We start from the raw sequence: 18,595 nt of genomic DNA, 5'->3' as shown, positions 1-18,595 counted from the left end.
AGACAAAGAGCATAATTAACAAGGTACTTTGGAGAGTTTCAGAGGATATTTATCTTTTCAATTTTTGCAGTATTCTCATATCTTCCAAAGGCTACTCTTCTCTCACATATCCTGACCATTTACAGATTTTGTCAGCATCAACTTGTATTTTAATCTTGTATTTAAATTATATTCTTTTCCTGATTATTACAGTTTATTGTCAAATTTGTGTGAAATTTAGAACAGAAAAAAAAATAAACAGTACTCTGAATTCTATGACTTAATAATGACCACAGGCAATATTTTGGCATATCTTTATTTGTGTTCTTTGCCTTCATTTCTATAAATATATTTCTACATTTGTATTTTTTTCAGAATTATACTTTGTTAACTATTTTAAACACACTTTTTAAAATATTATATCAATTAAAATTTCATCAATGGCTTTCTGTATCATTAAGTATTCCAAATGCAATTTAATATTTTAAGAATAATACCTTGTATTATGTTATGGATATACTGTGTCATGGTTATTTGACTAATCCCTCTCACTGTACACTTCGTATTTTTCCTCTTTTTTGGCTTCATAAATGATACTGTAAAAAAAGTCCTTGTAGATAAATGTTTGCTTTCACATTACAAGATATTATGGTATATTTGTAGAAGTAGAATAGTTAGGTCAAACTCTATGCACATAATTTAGGCTGTCAATATGTATTGCTAAGTTGCTCTTTAAAAAGGTTCTAACAGTAATATTATTGATCATTTTCAGTGTACAAATTTCTCATTTTTTTGTTAAATTTATTTCTAAATTCAATTGTTTTCTTAATTTCCCTTTTAGATTATTCATTGCAAGTGTATAAAAAACAATTGATTTTCAACATTGATATTGTGTTTTGCAATGATGTTGAATTTATGTATTAGTTCTAATAGTTTGTTAGTGGATTACTTAGAATTTTCTATATAAGAGATTATGTCAACTGAAAATAGAGAAAGTTTTATTGGTACCTTTGTCAAAGATGAGCTGGCTATAAACACTTGGATTTATATCTGTGTTCTCTATTCTGTTCCATTGGTCTTTGTGACTGTTTTTAAGTTATTACCATGCTGATTTGGTTACTACAGCTTTGTAGTAAAATTTGAAGTCAGGTAGTGTGATACCTCCAGCTTTGTTCTTTCTGCTCAGGATTGCTTTAGCTATTTGGGATTTTTTGTGGTTCCGCATAAATTTTAGGATTTTTTAAAATGTTTCTGTAAAGAATGTCATTGGTACTTTGGTAGGGATTGCATCTATAAATTGCTTTGGATAATATTGTCATTTTAATAATATTAGTCTTTTCATCCATGAACATGTATTATCTTTCCATTTTAGTGTGTCCTTTTCAATTTCTTTCATCAGTGTTTTATAGGTGTCCTTATTCTGCTTTTTCATTCTGGATACCTTTCACTTTTTTAGTGTCTAATTTCTAGAACCTTTAGTGCAATGCTGAATAGAACAAACATCTTTGTCTTGTTCCTGAAAGGGTATTTTTCACCTTTAAATATGATGTTAGATATTTTTTCATATATATATATATATATATATATATATATGTAAATGCCCTTTACGAGGTTGAAGAAGGTCCCTTCTATAGATTGTTGAGTTTTTTGATCATGAAAGAATGTGAGATTTTGTTACATTATTTTTATCTGCTTTGATGATATTATTTTGTCCTTTATTCTATTAATATGGTATATTATACTGATTAATTTTTGTATGTTAAACTAACATCATATTCCTGGAATAAATCCCACTTGATCATGAGATATGATCCTTTTTATATATTGCTAGATTCAGTTTCCTAATATTTTGTTGAGGGATTTTTGTATTTATGCTTATAAGGGATATTGGTCTATAGTTTGTTTTTGCTTTTGTTTTTTTCCTTGTGATGTGTTTGTCTGGTTTGAGCATCAGGGTAATATTAGCTTCTTAGAATGAATTAGAAAGTAGTCTCTCCACTTCTATTTTGGCAGGATTTGTGAAGGATTCTATTAATTCTTCTTTAAATTAGTGATATATTTCATCAATGAAGTCATCTGGTCCTGGGCTTCTCTTTGTCAGATTTTTAAAAATTATTAATTCAATCCATTTGCCTGTTATAAGTTTATTCAAATTTTCCATTCTTGAGAAATTTTATGTATGTTATCTAATTTCTTAACATACAGGTGTTCATGGTGTTATCTAATTCTTTTTATTTCTGTAAGGTCGGTAATAGTGTCCCCTCTTTCATTCTAGATTTTATAAAATTGAGAAATCTCTCTTTTTATCTTGGTCAGCCTATCTAAAAGTTTGTTAATTTTGGTCATATTTTCACAATTCAGCTTTTGGTATTGTTGATTTTCAGTGTTGTTTTCAATTCTTTATGTCATTCATTTCTGCTTGATCTTTTATTATTTACTTATTTCTGTTTGCTTTGGGTTAATTTTATGTTCTGTTTTCTTATTTTGTGAAATGTTAGGGCATTGATTTGAGATCTTTCTCATTTTTTTAATATAGCCTTTATAGATACACATTTCCCTCTAAGCACTACTTTACCTTTATCTCAAACAGTTTTGATGTTTTGCACTTTCATTTTTATTCATCAAAATGTTTTGCAATTTCTCACATAATTTCTTTCTGACCCACTGGTTATTTAGAGTATGCTGTTTAATTTCCACATATTTGTGAATTTACCAAATTTCTTTCTGTTATTAATTTCTAATATAATTCCCTTGTAGTTAGAGAACACTCTTTGTTTCATTTACATCAATTTAAATTTATTGTGGCTTGTTTTATGACACTCTGTTTTGGTTATTTAGCTGTGTTAGGTAAATCTAAAACAACTAAGAATTGAAAATTATTACAACTGGATTTGTGTGTGTGTTTATGTGTGTGGGGTTACATGTGTGCAATGGTGAAAGGAAGGGAATGCTGATTATTTAAAAAATAAGCTTTGTAGGATTTTTTGAAACATGCGTTCTTATTATTTTGGTTTTAAAAAACTTCTAAGTAAAAAAATCAAAATAATCCTTTCACAACAAGCTAATATTTGAAAGCATTAAGGTATGTCATTATCCTACACCACAACCACATCTTGCATGTGCATAGAAGTATGCACACACACACACTCTTTACAAGGGAAAAATACCTAAATATTGTGCAATAATTTAATCTATAGGTTTTAAGTATGTTAAGACCAAGAGCATATCTTTTCTTAATAAGTATACATCATATATATCGCAATTTTTATATTTCCATACAATTCAAATGTATACAAAAACATTTCACTTATGGGTCACTGAAAATTAGAAAAAAATCTATACTCCAATTTAAATTTCTTACGTGATTTTTTAGAGAATGTATATGCAATATGTTTTGACTCCATTTCACTATTTAACACTGTCAACAATTTAAAACTTCTAAATCTATTTCTTAGTGTTTCGATTGTGACTCTTTTAGGATTCTAGAAATTGATTATAAAGTTAAAATAAATTATATATATTTATAGTTCTATGGAATGCCATACTTTACTTAAAATCTGAATCATTATACATCGACTGGGTATTTTAAGGGGAGATTTACTCAGCGTATTGGAATGTAATTCAATTCAACAATGAGAAGAACACATAAAATCCTGCAGAGACAGCACACCCTGTGAGAATTTGTTCCATAAATTCATACCAGCAAGGGAGATTGATTATATAGTTTCCAGTCATTTCAAATGCCCTCCACTATATTTATAGCTAGGTGTAAGTTGTCTGTCTTTGTGTGTGTGTGTATAAATGTAAATAGACAGTGAGTGCTTGCTTAGTTGACCTATGTAGCAGGAAAATGTGAAATCAGCAAGAAAGGATTGATTTATTGTTATTATAGTTATAACCCTTTCTTTCCTATACTACACCAGGTGTAAGCAGAATCAAAAGTGCTAGTAGATAATTGCAGATGTATTTGGCATCCTGAACTGGACTGGTTTGTGCACTCAAAGTCACTCAAGCTCTTTCTTTCCTTGTTGGCTACTCACATGTCTTCTTGGCCAGTACATAGAGTTGTACTTCCCTATATGGTAGTCACTAGCTACATGCGGCTATTTAAATTAAAGCTTAAATCAATTAAAATGAAGTCAAATAAAAAAATGTAGTTTCTCCATCACAATACCTGCCTTTCAAGCTATCAATATCCACATGTGCCTATTGTATAGTACAGAACATTTCCATCATGGCAGAAATTTGAATTAGACAACACTGGAATAGACCTTTCCCTGTTATTACTCTTACTTTTCCTGATGCTACAGCCCACGTTCTGCCCTCTGGCACAGGCTGACTAATCTTCAGTGGCTCAGTTGCTCTGTAGCTCTCTGTAGCTGTCATCTCTGCTGCTCTATATTTGCCTTGTAGCTTTTGAAAATGATGGAGAATTGTTCACCTTTTCTCCCCACCAATCTTTGCCCATTAAGTATATGCAACCCTCTGGGTACACCTTTCATGATGGCTGTTCTGGATTTACGATCATTCTTATAGCTAAGAATCATCCTTCAAGTATTAAAAAAAAAGAATGGTTGAATGACACCTACATTGTTTTCGATTCGTAAGCATTTTTGTCTACCAACACTGGCCTGAGTATTGAAATCCTTTTTCCATTAGAAATATTCTTTTCAATTTGACGTATTTCTCTCTTTGAATGACAATATCTGAGAAAACACTTCCAATGGCATGCATTACAGAACTTTCAAAGTTTTCCTTCTTCACTGAACACCTCAATGGTTTCATAATGATAGGACTGATCTTCTTTTCTATGTGTCACTTTCTGTGTAAAAGATAAGTCTTGTATTGTTATAGTTTTCTCGAGGGGATAAGGCTTCCCTGTGTGAAGAAATCACAGAACTTCCTAATTTTGCATTTTGTGTAATTATAGAATTACCTTGAATAAAAACACATTTTATGCAAATTGTATGTAAAGATGTGAGTTAAGAGAAGGCAAGTCCAGCATGACTTTTCACATTATACATAATTGGTAACAGAGAAGGCAGGGATTAAGCCCTCCGTCTTGTGAATTCAGCACACAGTTAGAAAATATATATGTTGCAGGATGGAGAAAGGCTTTATACTTTTAAAAGAGACAATTAAGGGCTGAGACGAGTAAACTGAATTATCTTGATAATTACAAAAATCATCAACAGCACCAGACATTATTAAATGAAACCCATAGTCAGGCCCTATGTTAAACCTCTCCCCAAACTCCAAACATTTTACTATCATTCTTGACATTGGTACCCAGGACTAGACCCAATGACAGTCAAGACTTAATACTCAGTAACTGTCAGGACTCAATCCATCATGACTCAGATGACTCTTTACCTCAAAAAGTGGAGCTCCCCATGAATTCTTATTCCTGTCAACTCTCATCCCCCTCACATATGGTTTTCCTTCTATTTCCCTCTACTCTCTAGGATCTCTACGCTTCCATAAGTCCTCTATATTTTTCCAAGCTTCCCTTCCCTCCATGATTTCTCCTTATTAGGAATATGGCCATCACAAGGACATTTTTTTTTAATAGGATTTTCTGTGAATCTTGGCATGAGTCTGGAAGTGATCATTTCTAGAAGCCTTGCTCTCTGGGTTGATTTTTCTAGATGATCTTTATCTGTTAAAAACAGCCACTTCCTTGTGTGAGTTTACATCTCTGGACATCTCTTGGTCACTACTGGCCAGCCTTATAGTAGTATATCCTGCACCCTACTCCTCTCATTTTCTGAGTGATTTCAGTATCCACATGAAGGTCCATCCAAAACCCTGACTTATCATTCCCTTGTCTTCAGGTTTCCATTGATCTTTTCCTCCATTCCTCTCAGCTTCTGCCATTAAAGATTCATCTCCACCCAGCAATCAGACGAGGTGGAACAATTTGGTAAACATATTTTTTGACATCATTTGACTTTAAAATACATTGGTCTATGTTATACTAAAAAAAAAAAAAATCTTAAAAATAAAATAGTAGCCTAAAAATAGTAAAAGTAATGTTAAAACATATGATATAAATTATTGATTCATATTACTCAAATTTAGAAGAAAAAAAAAAGCAGACGGACCAGAAAAGGAAAAATAGAAATGAGACACAAAATATAACTGTTAGGTTTGTTCCAGGTAGGATGGAATGTGGTTAATAGAAAACTGAGGTTTGTGAAACAATAGCCACAGGAGTCTGGAGAGTCCCAGGAGGTTGTAAAATCTAACAAGGCAGCTGCAGATGCCAGCATTCCTATCCCCCCTGATAAGGATGGAACTACCCCCCTCCCTCACCTCTATAGTATGAGACAGACGCCAGACGCTGGGGTCCCAGAAATTGGTTGTTTAAAAATTTTATTGCAGGGGCTGTTCTGGCCCAGGTACTCAACCCCCTCTAAAGAAACCCTCTATAAAACCCAAAGCTTTCCCCTCCCTCAGGGTGTATGCTTTTTGGCCTCCATATATCTGCACCCAGATGCTCAAACAAAAGGCATTTTTGCTACTCCTGAGGCTTCGTGTGTCTCCCTTTCCTCTCGGTACCTAACAATAACTAGTTGCAGATAAGTTATTATAATAAGAAATTCTTATCATAACAAGAAATTCCCAAGGTGGTAATAATAAGATCAAGGAAAAGTTCTTGTTGTTTCTTTTCTTTAGGTATGAAATATCAAAGCAGGTTGTATTTGTACATGAAATACTACATATTTAGGCAGTTTACTCCTTGACGTCTGTGTGTTGGTGCCATTACAGAAATAGATTATCATGGGAATCAGTTGCTTGCTCTGTTTTGTCAAAAGAAATGAAACCTCCACTAAAATAACACATGCTGCAATATTTTATGCTTCTATAATTCTGTTATGAGAACAGACTGTTTACTTAAGATGCTATGACAGGAGATGAAATTGGCAGTGATATGGCCAGCTAAAGTTAAATAAAAACAAAATGAAAACCCAAGTGCTTTGACTGTTAGGGCAATACAGATAACTAGAACTGAATGTATACCCTTCATATTATTTAGCTCCTTATTTTATTTAAAACTTTTCAGATCGTCAGCCTGGGCTTTATGAGTACAGCATAGCACTAGGCATACATACTGGGGAAACCATCAATGCTTATTGTCATGATTTTGGAGGCTTTTGGTATGTCAGAAGTACTATTATTCTTCCCTTTTCACATTTAAAACATTCACATTCTTGCCTGTTTTCTACCTCCCACCTCTAGAAACTTGCCAAGGTACCATAGAGCAAGAGTTACAAATTTGATAATTTTAAAATTATTTTAAACATAAATAGTGTTAGGTTTTAATAAAAAAATCAACACATAGTTAAAAAATCAGTGAGTCATTAGAAAAAATATATATTGATCTTTAATTATTTATAATTTAAACTAAAATGCAATAAGAACTTTCTGATACATGTGTAAATATTTTAGCAGTGATATTAGTTCATTCCATTTTCAACTCATGTATAAATTAATTTTATTTTTTAACAATTTAAATTTCTAATAAATTACATAATTTATAATTTAATTTTAAAAATTGAGATTTGGATCTAGAGCTACCTTTAAATCCTACATATACATCCTTCTCCTGGTTTCTTAATTTTTAATTGATTATCTCAGGGTGAGAGAGGAAATTACTAGTTAAATTTCAAGGATTTATAGCATTTCAATTTAGAGGAATCCGTCTAAAAGATAGGAGAATATTAGGTAGGCAGAATAGTTAAGCCATTTAATCTCAATAAATAGAATAATCTCATATCAGGCCTCATATTCACCTCAATATAATACCGAATATAGCAATCATTTTGCAAGAATGGGCTCTTATATTTTTTATTTCTCTATGTCAATGGGAAATAACCCAAACTCCATAAAGTAATTTAAAGAGGTTTATTATGATCCAAGTTTCAGGACCATGGCCTGGAGCCATGCCCAAGAAGCCTTGGGCAAATGGACTCACTGTGGCTGGGTTACAGTTTGGTTTTATACATTTCGGGGAGACAGGGGTTACATGTAAAGTCATAAGTCAATACATAGAAGGCATACATTGGTTTGGCCTGAAAAGGGAAAAGGTGGGACATCTCATGGGGAGGAGGGCTTACAGGTTATAGGTGGGTTAAAAGACTCTTTGATTTGTAATTCAAAGAAATAAAGCTCTGAAGTCTAAAGGCTTGGCATGCTTTAGGATAAGGAAGTCTGCTAATCAGAGACAAGCCACCTGACACATACCAGACATAAGTGATGTGTTAAGTAATTTGAGGACCTGCAGGTGTGGTTCACGCTTGCTCTTGCACAGCCTTAGGCCTGTTAATGAGTTACAAAGGATACCTCCAAGAAGGGAGGGGGCATGGCTGACACCCTTCTCGTGGCCAGCAGCTCAGCTTTAGGGTATTTCTGGGGTCATCTTGGCCAAGAAGGAGTCCATTCTGTCAGCTGAGGGGCTTAAGATTTTATTTTCGTTCACAACTAGAACCTTGAGATCATCAAATGGTAGAGTTATGGGGAGTTCTTAGAAACCTCTGATTGGCCTCTCCTTCCTTTATGCCTTTTTTCTTCTTTTAATAATTTATTGAGATGAAATTTATATAACACAAAACTAACCAATTTAAAGTAAATTCAGTGGCATGTAATACACTAACAATGTGGTGCTATTGTTACAGCAAGTGTTACAGCAGGTGGTCCCGAGGACAAACTGAGTGGCACACGGAGAATCAGAGAATCAAAGTTTATTCACCGGTGGGCTCAGAGGGGTCTCACCACCAAATTCTGAGCCATGTCTACCAGATTTTTCCCACTTTTATTAAGTTGGGGTGGCCCGAGGGGTGGAGTCTCAGGTGGCTAAGGTAATAGGTTAGTTGATGTGTCAGGTAATAGGTTTAATGTTATGCTGATGTGCCAGGTAATAGACTAGTTGATGGGCCAGGTAATAGGTTAGTATTATGCTGATGTGGGTCTTCCGTGAGGGGTGGGGGTCTCAGGTGGCTGATGCGACAAGTAATAGATGGGGATTTTCCTTATCCCTATAACCCCTCTATCTAGTTTTGAAATATTTCTTTCACTTCAAAGAAAAACCAGTTACCCATGTTGTAATTTCTTCCCGTTCCCTTTCCCTTAGCCTCTGTCAAACACCAATCTGCATTTTGTCTCTATGAATTTATCTCTTCTGGATATCTCATACAAATGGAATTATACAAAATGTGACCTTTTTGAGTCTGGATTCTTTCATTTAGCATAATGCTTTGGATGTTGATTTTTATTGTGGTAAAAAACACATAACGTAAAATTTGCCATCTTTGTTTTTAAGTGTACAGTTCAGTTACCAGTATTCACATTGTTGTGAAACAGCTCTCCAGAACTTTTTTATCTTGCAAACCTGGAAATCTACACCAATGAAAAAATAACCCCCTATTTCCCCTCACCCCTCAGCCCATGGTAACCGCTATTCTGTAACAGAGGAAGTAGTCGCCCCTCCTTCCATACATATGGAAGAGAAATATTGGGAGTGGGGAATATGTAACAGAGGGAATGGCCTGGAAAAAAAGTGTGAAATGTTTTCTGTCTTTTAAAAATTTCCCCCACTCTTTTGGGAACTTGAAGCCTGGCCTGCATCCCTGAGGCAGGTTAAGTCTTTTGTTAAAACTCCCAGGTGGCGCCAGCCCCCCAGGTGGGCGGCTAGCAGAGTTTGCAGGCTTTGTCTTTGGCAGAGATAAGAGGTTAGAATGGTGAACCACAGTAATTCCCTGAAGCCAAGAAGCCTCCCTTTAAAAGCTCTGTATTTCTGCCTTTGTTCTGGAAATTTGGGATTTTGAGACAAGAAGGTTTACTGTATTTCCTCCTTTGCAGGCAAAGTACACTCTTTCCTTCCTCCTCAAACTGCTTGTCCTTGTTCTTCAATTCAGCCTCGTGGACAAGTGGCCCAGCTTTCGGTAACAATACTGCATTCTGTTTCTATGAATTTGCCTACTTTAAGTATCTCATATAAGTGGAATTATACCATATTTGTCTTTTTGTGATCAGCTTATTTCACTTAGCATAATGTCCCCAAGAATTCCACATGTTGTAGCATGTGATAGGATTTCCTTCATTTTTAAGGCTGAATGATACTCCATTTTATGTATATATCATTTTTTGCTTATCCATTCATTCCTTGTTGATGGACATTTGAGTTGATTTTACCTCTTGGCTATTGTGACTAGTACTGCTATGAAGATGGTTATGCAAATGTTTTTCTAATCTATTGGATATTTACTCAGAAGGGGGATTGCTGGATCATATGGTAGTTCCAGTTTTAAGTTTTTGAGGAACCTCCACATTGTTTTCCATAGCAGTTCCACCATTTTATAATCTCAGCAACAGTGCACAAGGGTTCTGGTTTCTCCATATCCTCACCAACACTTGGTATTTTCTAATTTTATTGTTGATATTTGCCACCCTAATGGGTAGGAGGTGATAGTGCATTGTTGTTTGTTGTTTTGATTTTTATTTCCCTTATGCTTAGTGATATGGAACATCTTTTCATATGCGTGTTGCAGCAATGTCTATTCAAGTCTTTTGCCCATTTTTAATTGAGTTTTTTATTATAAAGTAGCAGAAGCTTTTTTATATTCTGGATATTAACCATGTATCAGATATGACATGCAATTATTCTCATTCCATAGGTTGCCTTCTCACTCTGTAGATTGTGTCCATTGACACACAAAAGGTTTCAGTGTGATACAATTCCACTTCTTTATTTTTGCTTTGATTGTCTGCATTTTTGGTGTCATATCTAAGAAATCATTGCCGAGTTCAATATCATGAAGCTTTTCCCCTGTGTTTTCTTTCAGGAGTTTTATAGTTTTAGATCTTACACTTAGGTCTTTAATCCACTGTACTTCAATTTTTGTATATGGTGTAAGATAAAGGTCTACTTGTTACTTTTCATGTGCATATGCAGTTTGCCCAACACAACTTATTGAAGAGACTGTCTTTTCCCCATGACGTGGTCATGACACTTTTGTCAAACTCATATGACTATGTATGTAAGGGTTTGTTTCTGGTCTCTCTATTTTATTCCATTGGTTTATTTGTTTGTGTTTATGCCAGTGCCACACTTTTTGATTGCTGTAGCCTCCTAATGTGTTTTAAAATTAAGGAGTGTGATTCCTCCAACTTTGTTCTACTTTTTCAAAATGATTTTGGCTTTTTGTGGTTCCTTAAGATTCCATATGAATTTTAAAATAACTTTTCTATTTCTGAAAAAAGTGCAATTGGGGTTTTGATAGGGATTATGTTGAATCTATAGCTTGCTTTGGGTGGTATGAACATATTAAACAATATTAAGTCTTCTAATTTATGAATACAGGATGTCATTTCATTTACTTAAATAGTCTTTAATTTCTTTCATTAATGTTTAATTGTTTACAGTACATACATAATCCTTCGCCTCCTTGGTTGAGTTTATGCCTAAGTATTTTATTTTATTTTGATGCTATTGTGAATGAAATCATTTTCTTTATTTCCCTTTGGGAGTATTCATTTGTAGTGTATAGAAACATAGCTGACTTCTTTCTGTTAATTTTGTATTATGCAAATTTTCTGAATTCATTTATTAGTTATTAACAGTTTGTGTGTGTGTGTGTGTGTGTGTGTGTAATCTTTAGAACTGATTTATCCATTCAGCCAATCTATATCTTTTAGAGAGTTTAATCCATTTATATTTAAAATAGTTCTTGATAAATCCTACTTGATCATAGTATATGATTTATCCCTGGGATGCAAGGATGGTTCAACATATGCAAATTAATAAATATGATACAGTGTATTAACAAATTGAAGGATAAAAATGACATGATCATTTTAACAGATGTAGAAAAAGCACTTGCCAAAAGTCAATGCTCTTTCATCATAAAAATGCCAAAAACATAGAAGGAATATATGTCAACATAATAAAGGTCATCTCTGACAAGCCCACAACTAACATCATACTCAATGGTGAAAAGTTGAAAGCTTTTTCTCTAAGATCGGGAACAAAATAATGATATTCACTCTCATCAAATCTTTTTAACATAGTACTGGTAGTCCTAGCCAGAAAAATTAAGCAAGGGCAAGAAGAGATACAAAAGAAATTTCAATCAGAAAGGAAGAAGTAAAATTGTTTCTGTTTTCAGATGATATCCTATATGTAGAAAACCCTAAAGACTCCACTAAAAAATTGTTGGAACTATTAAACAAATTCAGTAAAGTTGCAGGATACAAAGTCAACATTCAAAAATTAGTTGCATTTCTATTCACTAACAATAAACCATCCAAAAAGGAAATTAAGAAACAATACCATTTAAAATAATGTGAAAAAGAATAAAATCCTTAGGAATAAATTTAACCAAGAGGGTAAAAGACTTAAACACTAAAACTACAAAATATTGATGAAGAAAATTAAAGGAGACACAAGTAAATGGGAAGACATATTGTGTCCATGGATTGGAAGACTTAAAATTGTCAAAATGTCCAAGCTACCCCAAATAATCCACAGATTCAATGCTATTGCCATGAAAATCCAAATGGGTTGCTATAGATCTGTTTATGTTTTCTATTTCTTCTTGGGTCAGTTTTTGAACTTTATATTTGTCTAAGGAACTGTTAGTTTTATCTATGTTATTTAATGCACTGTTTATAAATTATTCATAGTATTCTCTTTGAATTCTTCCTTTTTTATACAGTCAGTAGTAATGTCCATAATCTCATTTCTGATTTGAGATACTCATGTCTTCTTTTTTTCTCTGTCAGACTAGCTTAAAGTTTTATCAATATCTTTTATCTTTTCAAACAATCAACTTTTATTCATTTTTATGATGTCTGTCTATTGATATTCTCATTTTGTGTATATGGCATTTTCATGATTTTCTCATGTTTCTTCTATGGCTTCCTTTAGTTCTATAAGCATGTTTAAGAAAATGGCTTTAACGTCTTTATCTAAGTTGTATGCCTGGGCTTCCTCAGAAATGATTTCTGTCAATTTATTTTTTTCCTTTGAATGGGCTATACCTTTTTTCTTTGTAAACTTTGCATCTTTTTTTTTGATTGTTGAAAACTGGATATTTGAATATTAGAATATTATAATGTGGTAACTTTGGAAATCAGATTATCCTCCTTTACCTGGGTTTACTGTTCTGGATTGTTGAAGGCCTCAGTCACCCATTTGTTTAGTGACTTTTCAAAACTATTTCTTGCAAAGAATGCCTGCTTTGTTCTATGTGGTCACTGAAGTGTCTATTCCTTTAGCTGGTGTTTACTAGTGTTTTGACATAGGTTTGCTTGAACACCAGGAACTAAAAATATCAGACACAAACAAAAACACCTTAGTCTTTTTGTACTGACTCCGTGCTGAGGCATTCCTTCAGCAGTTAGCTGTGCTGTTTACAACTCTTTCTTAGCCTTTACTTCCTGCTTGCATCTTCTCAGGTATTTTCTAAGCACCTGTCCTGCCCTGAGCATGCTTGAGGCTTTTTAAATTCCCCAGTACACATGGGTGCAGCAAGACTGACTCTTTTTCTTCTCCTTGATACAAACTTTGTGTTTTCAGAAAGGTACCATGGATTCTTTAAAAATGAGAAGCTAGCACTATATAATTGCCAAGATTTTGTATAGGTCTCAGTGTTCATTCTTTTATGATTCACTTGAGTAGGTGCCTATATTGTCAGCCCATGTTGGGTTTTGAAGCCAGATGTATAAAAATCAGAGCTATGGAATTAGCTTTAACTATTTTCATTTTAACATTTTAAAAATTTATGTACACTAAAATTCTCTTTCTGGTATATGAATGTTAACAAATGTATACAGTTACACAAAAAATACCAAAATCAATATAGAGAACAGTTTTGTTAATGGAAAAAAAGCCAAACTCTGTAAAATAATTTTAAAGAGATTTATTCTGAGCCAACTTTGAGGACTATGACCCAGAGCCACGCCCAAGAAGCCTTGAGCAAGTGGACTCCCTGTGGCTGGGTTACAGTTTGGTTTTGTACATTTCAGGGAGACGGGTTACAGGTAAAGTCATAAATCAATACGTGGAAGGCATACATTGGTTTGGCCTGAAAAGGCAGGTTATAGGTGGGTTTAAAGATTCTTTGATTTGTAATTGGTTAAAGACATGAAGCTTTCTCTAAAGGCTTGGGAAGTTTTAAGATAAGGAACTGTTAATCAGAGACAAGTCACCAGACATATATTTCTGTGTAAACTGAGGACTTGTAGCTTTGTCTTGCATACCCTTAGGCCTGTTAATGGGTTACAAAGCTTATCTCCAAGAAGGGAGGGGGGCATGATGAAGCATGTCTGACTTCCCTCCTCCCAGCAGGCAATTTAGTTTTAGGATATTCCCTTGGCCAAGAAGGGGTCCATTCAGTCAGCAAGTGGAAGGTGAGCCTTAATATTTTATTTTAGTTCACAGTTTCTTCACCTTCTCTGAATTTTTCTTGCCTGTGTTTATAGCCAACCTGTCCCTTAACTCCAGTCATTGGTTAACAGTAATCTGTTTTTCTCCCCATAATTTTACCTTTTCCAGAATGCCATATAAATGAAATCATACAGTATGTTCTTTTCACTCTGACTTTTATGACTTGGCAAAATGCGTTTGAGATTCATTTATACTATTTTGTGTAGCAGTAGTTCATTCTTTTTATTGTTGAGAAGTATTCTGTTGTATGAATTTGCCAAAGTTTGTTATGCATTTATTCATATGGAGGGCATTTGATTGTTTTAAGTTTTTGGCAGTTATGAATAAGGCCCCATAAACATTTGAAAACAGGTTTTTGTATGAATAAATTTTCATTTCTCTTGGGTAAACATCTAGGTTTGGGAGTCCTGGGCTTTATGTTAAATATATGCTTAACTTTCTAATAAACTGGAAAATGGTTTTCCAAAGAGACTATAGAATTTTGCATTCCCATCAGCAATGTATAAATGTATCGGGTGCTCATAAGTTATTTTTGTTTAAGCAGTTGTGATAGGTGTGAAGTGACATCTCATGTGGCTTCAATTTGCATTTCTCTAATGTTTAGTGATGTGAAACATCTTTTCATGTGCTAATGTGTCATTTGTATATCTTTTACCATTTTTTCCTTAGTTCATTTTGAAATTCATCTTTCAGTGTTGTTTATGTATTTCGGAAACAGCTTAGATTTTTTTGTGAGAAATGTGCTTTTGGCTTATAATTTTATTTTCTTAATAATGTCTTTAACATAACAGTTTTTTAAAAATATGATACAGCACAATTTAATCATTTTTTTCTTTTATAGTGGTTCTTTTGGTATTCCATTTAAGAAATCTTTGGCTAACCAAGGATCATAAAGATTTTTCTTCTACATTTTCTTCCCAAAGGTGTATAGCTTTGGGTTTTATATTTAGCTTTTTGGTTCATTTTGAATAAATAGGAATTATTTTTAAATTTTATTTACATTCTTAGAATTGTTTTTATACTCATTAAAAATAAACAATTTTGTTTTTTAAAAAATTCAATATCATAAGATATTTTTATTTTCGAAAACTGTTTTTGTAAACTGCTATTTTGCCAGATCAATAATATCACATATTTCTCAAAGCAAAAAGTCACAGGTCTGATGTATTTTTTGTCTATCAGGTGACAACATATGACTTCATAATTCAAGTTAAAATTAATTTCTTTGAGGCTTCAAAACTCTATACTGAATATTCGTCAAGTTCTTTAAATCCAAAGACAACACCACTTATTCGACCATGTTGTGTTCAAGTTACTGGTATGTAATGTGAAACAGTCAATTGATGTAGGTAGGCCAAAGATTTACTCTTAATCATCTAAAAGTTTAAAAAATCAGAATATGATATTTATTTTTCAAAAATAGAAATGTTAGAAAGTAGAATTATGATATGATTCTTTTGCGTCACTTAAACTATGTCTCTGAGATTGAATTTTGGTAAATACATAAGCACAGAAAGATTCTCAGGTAAGTAACTTTCTAAAAATATAGGATATATTAATAATTAAAAATGTCAATTTAGTACTTTATTGTGTGATCAATTTTTAGATAATTCAGACAAAATGTACATTAATAAAATAAAATGCATTGAATATGAAATGAAACAATGACAATTTTATCTATTTTATCTATTTTATCCATTTTTTGGAATAAAAAATATTTTTATTCCAAGGGAACAGGTTACTAAAAGACTAAGTACATGGAAAGAAGAATAAATATATTAAAAATTTGAATTATTTGCTGAATATTTACTCACTTTCTCCACATATTCAAGGATAAAACTGATGTACTCTGCAAACTATAGTTTTGACAAGCTTTGGTTTTGCTTTCAATCATATGTGCTTAAGTATTTTTCATGAAAGTCAAGTCTATATTTTTTTATAGTTCTGATATTAATTTAAATTGTCATTAATTATAAAATAGTGCTGACTTTCATATCAGTTAACAATCGCATTTGGCAGCTAGTAAAAGAAGTCTCAGAAAAATAGCATGTACATGATAGAAATTTATTTTGCTCTCATTTAAAATCCAGAATTAGGAATTCCTCAGTTGATATGGATGCTCCATGAAGTTAAAGTTTTTCCCTAGTTTTAATAAATTATTTTGGAAAAGAAAATAATCATTGCCTAATTTTGTTTTCTGAATTAGGTAGATAATCTTTCATGAAAAATAAAATTTACTTATTTGACAATTAAAAATTAATATAGCATCATGAAGAAAAATCAGAAAATGTAGAAATGAAAAAATCATCTGGAATGCCCATCTTTAGAGTAAACTATTCTTAATATTTTGATATCTTTCTCTTTTTTTGTTCTATATGTGTCTATACATTGCTTTTTAATTTATTTTTTAATATGTTTGGAATCTTACTGCTTATGCTAAGTTGAAACCATCTCTGGTAAATCCTTTTTTTCAAGCTGTGTCTTTTACTTTCTATTTAAAAAAATTTTATTATTTTTAATTATTAGGGGTACATAATAGTTGTATATCTTTATAGGGTACATATGATATTTTGATACAGCCATACAAAGTGAATTAATCAAATCAGGGTAATTGGGGTATCTATCGCCTCAGGTGTTATTATTTCTTTGTGATAGGAACATTCTAAGTCCACTCTTTTTTTTTTTTTGAGACAGAGTCTCACTTTCTTGCCTGGGGCGAGTGCCGTGGTGTCAGCCTAGCTCACTGCAGCCTCAAACTCCTGGGCTCAAGCGATCCTCCTGCCTCAGCCTCCCAGGTAGCTGGGACTACAGGCACACGCCACCATGCCTGGCTAATTTTTTCTATTTTTATTTGTCCAGCTAATTTCTTTGTATTTTTAGTAGAGACGGCATCTCACTCTTGCTCAGGCTAGTCTTGAACTCCTGAGCTCAAGCAATCCTCCCGCCTCGGCCTCCCAGAGTGCTAGGATTACAGGTGTGAGCCACCACACCCAGCCCCACTCTTTTAGTTATTGTAAAGTGTACCCTAAGTTATTGTTGAATATAGTCACTTTGTTGTACTACCAAATATTTTTCATTCTAACTCTATAACTATATTTTGGTACCTATTAACCATCCCCACTTTTTCCCCCCTTTCTCACTACCCTTCCCAACCTCTGATAGCCATCATTCTACACTTCGTTTCCATGAAATCAATTGTTTTTTTAATATTTAGCTCCCGCATATAAGTGAGAACATGAAAGATTTGTCTTTCTGTGCTTGGCTTATTTCACTTAACATAATGTTTTCCAATTCCATCCATGTTGTTGCAGATGACAGGATCTCATTCTTTTTGTGGCTATGTAATGTTCCATTGTGTATATGTACCACAATTTCTTTTTGCGTACATCCGTTGATGGACACTTAGGTTGATTGCAAATCTTGACTATTGTCAATAGTGCTGCAGTACACATGGGAGTGCAGATATCTTTTCTATATACTGCATTCCCCTCCTTTGGATATATACCCAGCAGTGGGATTGCTGGGTCATATGGTAGCTCTATTTTTAGTTTTAATAGAAACATTTACTCAGATGTTATAGTCCCTTATTATATAAAATAGCACTAATAGCTATTGTAGAATATTTCATCCTGTAAGTGTCTCTTCTAGGTTATTTAAACATCATCATAAGCATTTAGGTAAAACTTTGTTTTACATTCTTGTTAATATAAACATGGTAGTAGTGAACATTTTTGTGTATAATACTTTTTCCCTATTTAAATTTTTTTTCAAGAGAGATTCTCAGAATGGATTGCATTAACCATAAAGTATATACATGTTAAAGGCTCCTAATGTGTTTTGTCAAAGGGCTTTGTAAAGAATTGTACTGTTTTAACCCCTTCCTAGTATAAACTCTTACCAGTGTTGAATTAAAGATATTGAGTATATTTCTATGTGATTAAAAATATATAATTTCAATTTATAATTTTTGCTTGCTCATGAGAGTGAAAATTTCTTATCTTTGCTATTAATCATATTTTTTCGTAAATTTTCTGTTCATGTACTTCACCTTTATCACTAAGGTTTTATATTTGTCTGATAGATTTGAGTGAGCTCTTTATATATTTTTTTCATGTTTAATGTGAATGCTTTCCAAGATTTGTTGTTTTCCTTTAGTTTTATTTATTT

At 33.0% G+C, this 18,595-nt stretch overlaps 1 protein-coding gene across 1 annotated transcript in view; it reads left to right on the top strand.

Moving 5' to 3' along the window:
• CFAP47 (cilia and flagella associated protein 47) overlaps positions 1-18,595 on the top strand; it is a 573,852-nt gene that overhangs the window by 97,228 nt on the left and 458,029 nt on the right. Inside the window, exons 19-20 of the mRNA XM_012642083.1 lie at positions 5,847-5,902; positions 15,611-15,746. Of these exons, the coding sequence (XP_012497537.1) occupies positions 5,847-5,902; positions 15,611-15,746 (192 nt within the window). The remainder of the gene's footprint in view (positions 1-5,846; positions 5,903-15,610; positions 15,747-18,595) is intronic.

The sequence above is a fragment of the Propithecus coquereli genome, unplaced genomic scaffold, assembly GCF_000956105.1.
Source record: "Propithecus coquereli isolate 6110/MARCELLA unplaced genomic scaffold, Pcoq_1.0 Scaffold173, whole genome shotgun sequence".
Classification (NCBI taxonomy): Eukaryota; Metazoa; Chordata; class Mammalia; order Primates; family Indriidae; genus Propithecus; species Propithecus coquereli.
Note: the sequence above shows the minus strand (reverse complement) of the source record. Positions and strands in the feature narration are given on the sequence as shown.